The sequence below is a fragment of the Alosa sapidissima genome, chromosome 14, assembly GCF_018492685.1.
Source record: "Alosa sapidissima isolate fAloSap1 chromosome 14, fAloSap1.pri, whole genome shotgun sequence".
NCBI lineage: Eukaryota > Metazoa > Chordata > Actinopteri > Clupeiformes > Clupeidae > Alosa > Alosa sapidissima.
In genome coordinates, this window is record NC_055970.1 from 30699612 (window position 1) to 30706169 (window position 6558).

At 39.2% G+C, this 6558-nt stretch overlaps 1 protein-coding gene across 3 annotated transcripts; it reads right to left on the reverse strand.

The window, feature by feature from the left end:
* Positions 1 to 4158: 4158 nt before the first annotated feature.
* On the reverse strand, positions 4159 to 6542 carry bloc1s6 (biogenesis of lysosomal organelles complex-1, subunit 6, pallidin). Of its 3 annotated transcripts, none has more exons than XM_042061047.1 (6): positions 6418 to 6542; positions 6070 to 6150; positions 5834 to 5978; positions 5082 to 5169; positions 4904 to 4990; positions 4159 to 4808 (listed from the first exon to the last, which is right to left on the reverse strand). In XM_042061047.1, the coding sequence occupies exons 2-6, from the start codon at positions 6122 to 6124 to the stop codon at positions 4689 to 4691; spliced, it is 495 nt and encodes a 164-aa protein (XP_041916981.1). In that variant the 5' UTR covers positions 6125 to 6150; positions 6418 to 6542; the 3' UTR covers positions 4159 to 4688. The 3 variants fall into 3 exon arrangements, with proteins under 3 accessions (XP_041916981.1, XP_041916979.1, XP_041916980.1); XM_042061045.1 differs by having other exon boundaries at positions 6389 to 6515; XM_042061046.1 differs by having other exon boundaries at positions 6070 to 6155; positions 6389 to 6489.
* Between the last annotated feature and the right edge of the window lie 16 nt (positions 6543 to 6558).

Here is a 6558-nt window from a genome sequence, read left to right on the forward strand (position 1 = left end):
ACTCACCCAGAATCTGTTGCCAGATGCAGGTAAAACATAAACAAAGCAATAACTCCTCATATACTTCCCTCCCTCTGTCTGTCTGCCTCTAAACCCTCTATTTCAGAGTGTTGTTGCACAGGCTGTCTGAAGCCTGCAGTCTTTGAGCAGACACTCATCATCTCCAACCACTGGCAGCTTGATGGCCATTGAGGTGAGACTGATGTAAAAAGAATTTGTTCTGCTTAAAAAACAAAGTCAGTGCATGAGTTTGCCTCAAGTCAACATAACACATTTTCCCTGCTCAGTTACTCAATTCAAGGCAATAACAAGGGCTTGGCACATTGGCTTAATCAAATTGTCCTCATTTTCCTTACCGCAATTACTTGCCACTTCAAAGTCACTTTCTCTGCGTAGGACGTGCTTCTATATTTACATAGTGCAGATGACTGGATAGAGGCTGTTGAGGCCTCCCCTTATTTTAATACAAAAACTATTTTCCAAATCCTTGCTTTTATATGGTTTCGTTTGAAAACAGTTCTTTTGACACAAACAAACCCTGGACTAATGGAGTTAAGTTGGGTCCTTGGGCACAAACAAAATAGAAGATTCAATTTTGTGGTTCACCATGGCATTTACCGGAATATGGCAGCAACACCTTAAACATTTCATTGTCTTGAGAAAAACAAGTTAAAGGCACACAACATGCAAACACTGACACAAACGTCACTTTGTAATTTCTTTTCAGCAGACAAAAGTATTGGGACACTTAAAACCACTTAATCACTGAATTAATTTGTTTCATTTAGACCCATTCCTTACATGTATGAAATCATCCACCTATGCAGTCTGCATTCACAAACACTTGAAGAAGAATGGGTCGTCCATATAATGTATCTGACAGTGATTCAAGTATCAAACTAAAAATAGGATTTATTCAGTATAATGGATCCTAGATATTTACTCAACATATAATATTGTATATACTAAGAATTGTTTTTGTTTTGCCTTTGACATGTGAATGTTACATAAAGTTATATAAGTATTTTTTTGGGGGGCTTTTTATGCCTTTAATGATAGGACAGTGGAGAGTGACAGGAAGCGAATGGGAGAGAGAGCAGGGGTGGGATCCGAAAAGGACCACGGGGCAGGAATCGAACCCGGGTCGCCGGCATACGGTGCAGGTGCCCCAGCCAGTTGCGCCACAGCTGGGGCCACATAAAGTTATATAACTTGTTCTTTGAGAAGATGAGGACTTAAAAGGCCTTCTCCCAGTACAGATGCACAAAACATGTTTTCCAGATCTTCTATGTCAGTATTTAGGCTTCACATTGAATACTACCATGCCAACCAAATGGTAGTGTGGAAGGGGGAAAAAAATGATATGATGCAGCAATTAGTAATAACGGCCTTAAGACCATATCCTGTTATGGTGGGTCAAACTGAGGCTCTATGTTGTTGATCCAGTCTCAGCAGGTCCCAGAAGTAGCCACAAGCCTCCTACTCCTCGCCATGGTGAATCATTGTTTACTTAGACAGGAAGACAGCCCACGACTGCGCCACATGCAGCTAAATATCTGTGGAGTCGGTTGTGGCTTGAGAAAGAGGTTTGTTTTTTCCCCCTTACGGCCAAGTTCTAAATTGAGAGGCAAGTTTAAACGATACCAAGGGCAGGGTGAAATGGAGCCAACCTCGAAAACCACTGTTTAGCCGGGGTTGTCTGGCTTCGTAAGCGTGGCCTTTTTTGCGTATCCGCCCTGACCTCATTGAGGCGCTGTCTGAGGCACGCATTTGCATCCAGACTTTTCAGCCCAGTTCCTGATCCTAAACAGAAAGAATGGGGAGGTGTTGTAACCCAAATGTTGTTGCTTTGGGAGCCGCTCCTGCGTGTAGTAAGATTATAAATAGACTTTATAGAAAAGCGACAGGAGGTGGAGTAGACATCTGGTGTTTGGAGGAAGAAAACTATTTAACCTACATTTGTTGACAATCTCTTCGTACCAGTAGTTATTCGCTATATTTAAGTACAGTTGAGAATCTACTGTATGTAAAATGTGTCATGTAGCGTGACACTATACAAAAGCATTTGGGATTCATTTCGGAAAGTGAATCAAATATTTATCAGATGGCTGATCTGGGGGGAAAAAATGATATGCAGAATGTTTTGGGATGAGGCATTGGTGAGAAGTGTCTTATGACAAATTGCCAACAAGGATGGGAGAATAATATGAAACAAGAAGGCCTACATAGCATTTTCCAAAGTGTATGCAGCTCTAATGAATAGATCTTGATAATATTCAATATTTCAAATATCTTAAAATTGTAATGCATCTCCAAATATTCACAGTACCATGGTTTGGTGTAATTAAAATGTAACCTTTATCTGCATTGAGAATTTCCTTTCACAGTTATATCAATGGCCTGTTGTCTTTCAGGAAAACAATTGTTTTCTCAAAAATCCACAAAAATGGGGTGCATTTGTAGTTAAGCCCCTGTCCTGTCCCTGTCTGCGTATCTGTGATCAGCCTGCTAGGTGACACTTGGAGAGGCCTGAAGAGTCAAAGATTATATACTCTGCTGCTCTCTAGAGGTTGGGATGGGTAGTAATGGGAACATTCTCTGTTGTGCTGCAGAGTTTGGGTTTGGTTTGGTATGGTACTAACAACAGGATCCAAGTTGCAGACAAATGTCCCATATACAAATTCATGAACAGTTATATGTTTATATGTTTTCTTTTTAAAAAAAATAGCACTGATAAGGGATGAATAAATTACAACAACTAAGTAAACACAGTGACAGGCGTTATCAACTCCAAAAATAGAACCCTTTTTGGGTTTTTGCAGATAAGAAAAAGACGTTGAAAGTTAAAAACTGCACTCTCAAGTGCTTGCTCTTGACAGGTCTTTCTTGGACCATGTCTTTAACAAACGTACATGTTTCGACCACTCTATTACCTAATGCTATGCTATGTTCTACACATTTGAGGGTGTGTATTGTTAACACCTCATCATTCCTATAAGATTACTATACTATTTTCCCCAAAATATTATAGTTAATTTTCGTAAGAGACGTTTTAATATAGGGAGATGGCCATGTTAGCACTTTTCCCATCAACAAAACTGAACTACAAAGCATTGTAGTGAGTGTCCTTTAAAATGATGCATACACACAGCCTGAAGTCCAGCCCAAGCCAGTTCATCTGTCCTTAGTATTGGATTTCTGCATACCTCAGGGATATTTCAGTTTGGATGAAATTTAGATCGACACCTTCAGATCAGATCTCCCCAAATCTGTGTTTCTGGTATTCCCAGATACAGCTATTCCCTATAGATCAGCATCCAGCTTGGTTCAATCACTGACCTCAGCTAAAACGGCATGTAACTTGGATTTCATAATTGATGACCGGATAAATTTCAGAGTCAACTCTCAGTCAAGTCAGGTTGGTCTATTTGGAAGCGCAGTACCTTATCGAACAAAATATGCCACACATCAGGTGCAGGCCGTATAGCTCTTTCCAAACTGGACTATGGCGATGAATTGTTGGCTGGCCTACCTGCTTGCAGTGAGATAATTACAGATAATATCAAAATGCAGCGGCGGGTCTGGTCTTTAATCTGTTCGTTTCTCTTCATTGGCTTACTATAGCAGGCAGCCAGAATTGAATTAAAATCCCACACTGGCCTTTAGGTCACTAGATCTCCACCTTGCTATCTTAATTCCAATAGGCCACTAGGTCTGCATCTTATCTTAATTCCTTGATCCAGCTCTATGCCCCCTCACACCCACTGTGGTGCTGTGATGAGAGTAGTTGAGTGATCTTGGTGGTCTTCCATAGGAAGTCACAGTCACAACTTTTCCTCTGCGATTCCTCATTGGTAGAATGATTAACCACTGTTCTTCGTTCTAGCGACAGGTATAGGATCTTCAAAAAGCGTCTAAAGAATCATCTGTTTACATTGTATCTAACTAATTAATGTGGTTTCTTTAGTTGATGCTTATTGTTATTATTCTGTGTTTTTCCATTTAGTGTACTACATTAGTATATTTGTCCTTTTTAGGTTATATGATTTTACTGTTCATTTTAATTGTTCATGTAATGTTTATTGCCATCATTGTAAGTCACATTGGACAAAAGTGTCTGCTATAGAACCATAAACATAAAATGTTGCAAACATTACAAACCTTTAAATTGGCTTTACTGTGTTATACAAATACAGACAATTATCTCGCATTGTGCTCTATGACATTATGTAGCCTTCTTTTTTAAAGTAAAGACGTACCACAAACAAGTTAATAATTAAGGGCCTTCTGCTCAACAAAATCAAGAAATACAGTATTATGATGTAAACTGACAATAAGCATGATGAGCTAGCTGAAGGTCTAGATACAATGGAAGCACAAATAATCTCTGATAAACCTATAAACAGATTTGTAAAAATGACATGTTACATCACCTTCCATTGTTCGTCACTTCATGTTTGTGTCATTTCAGCTCACATTTTGAATGTAAGCATTAGCTGGTGTATCCTATATTGTAAGATGTTATAGAGAGGGACTTAATGGCCAAATGTATGAAACTTAATGAAATATTGGCCTCTGCACCTTGGCTATATTGAGGAATAAAAGTAATTTACAAACACAGTGTTCAGTTGATTGGCCTAGTACCCACGTGCAGATCTTGTGAATGAAGTGGTAAACCATGAATCTCTTTATGTTCTTTTTGCAGGCTTAGCAATAAGTTGCCGTTCTCGCTCTAACTCTTTTTCACGCTGTTGCTCTTTTTCCAAGGTTTCTTTCTGTCTCTGTTGCTGAATTTTCAAAGCTTTTTTCTACAAAAAATAAAACATGACATTTACTTGGAATGCAATGTGTCCACTACAAATGTATTCTACCATTAAACTCCTAGACTTGGTTTCTTTCTTACCTTTAGTTTAGTTGTCTTATCATGAAGAACCATCATCTCTCTTCGTATGTTCACCAATTTGGTATGATAAATCTTTGCTTCTGTGAACTAACACACCAAATTGTTCCAAGTTCTTTCCCAAGTTCCACCAAATACACAAAATAGCAAAGATTTTACAAGTTTTGAGGTCCATACTTACCAGTGAATTTAAATCAAGCTGTGAATTGCAGTCTTTAAATTTAGTAATTTCCTGATCCAGTGTGTCAAGCAAAATCACTTGGTTTTGGCTGTAGGGGGGAAAAGAACATCAGTGCTTGCTTGAGCACTAATCAGTAACATCAGAGAATGTCTAATAAGGGGAGAACTGCCACTCTCGGAAAACTTCCGGTTTCTGAACTGGTTGCAGTTCCTTCTGTGGTTCCACATGAGGGCCCTCGTCCACGAGTACAGAATGCATGGGGGTCTATGGAGCTGTACCCCTCAAAATCCACTTTTCTTGGGATATAATTTTTTTTTCAAGTAATTTGAGTATTGCATTTGAAAGGGGAGGCAAAGAAAATACACTTGGTTGAGTATTATATTTTTAAAGTCACTTAATTGTTCTAAAAAGCCTTTCAAATGTGTCAATGACGTCATTCATTAGCACAATGCTAGCGTGTTATGTGCAACAACAACCCAACCTGTAAGAAATCAAAAGGACATTAGTACTCGTTCACTCAACGTTTGACCTATAACCCATGTTGAAGTTATACAAACTTCAATCAAATCTGAGATTTGTCAACGACAATCAGGTGAAAGAGACCAATTTAGCTGTCTAGCTCCATTGACTCCCATTCATTCTGCACTCATGGCGATCGCCCCCAGTGGAACTCTGGTGAAACTGCATCCAAAATTCGGTACAATGGGACGGGCTCTGGTAACATTCTGTTTATAAACCTCTGCATAGCCTACGTCAGTTCCTGGAGTGCTTGCTTGGAGTCTTGCAGATCTGGTAGATAATGAGCTATAAGTCCATTTGTTAACCTTTCAATGGTTTGGTCATTGATGAAGGCAATGTCATCTGGACGTGTTGATTCTCCAGTCACCATATTAGGTCCTGTAAAAGATACCAGTAGTAGCCTATATCAGATATCCGATTGCTGACACAGGGATAAACAGCGGGACCTAATATCACACTCATCACAAACCTTGATGCTGAGTTGACTCGCGCTCAGGTAGACGTTCTGTGTCCCCTTGGTCCATGGGTGACTACAGAATAGCTATCACCCCTGTCCTCAACAGTTAAACAAAAAACAAGGCAATCATTAGATAAGCATCTTTATAATGTGTCTCTTATACATATAAGAAAAAACAATGAATAACAGCGAGTTTCCGATATAAGGGCTAACGTTCTTAGCTTATTTGCTTCCTACTGTGTCATTGCAGTTTAGCCTAATTTACATCAGCTAGTTGTTACTCTATAGATAACGAAAAATACATCTGCCCCAAAATGTACCGTGCCATTACCTCTTCGTTATAAGTTAGTCATTTATCACCTGGTAATGCTCGAATTCATAACGTTTCAGGCCGACGACCTTCTGACTAAGCAACATTTAAATTCCTCTAAAAGAAAATATCATGTGATTTCTATCATGTGACTGCGCATGTAACCAAACTTGCTAGCTAAGTGGTGGTGT

What these genes read in the sequence shown, in the direction of transcription:
- bloc1s6 (XM_042061047.1), bottom strand. Translation starts at nt 6,124, where the DNA reads ATGGACCAAGGGGACACAGAACGTCTACCTGAGCGCGAGTCAACTCAG. An exon ending in AGCTTGATTTAAATTCACTG is followed by an intron (nt 4,991 to 5,081) that starts GTAAGTATGGAC and finishes TTGGTGTGTTAG; the next exon opens with TTCACAGAAGCAAAGATTTA. An exon ending in ATAAGACAACTAAACTAAAG is followed by an intron (nt 4,809 to 4,903) that starts GTAAGAAAGAAA and finishes TATTTTTTGTAG; the next exon opens with AAAAAAGCTTTGAAAATTCA.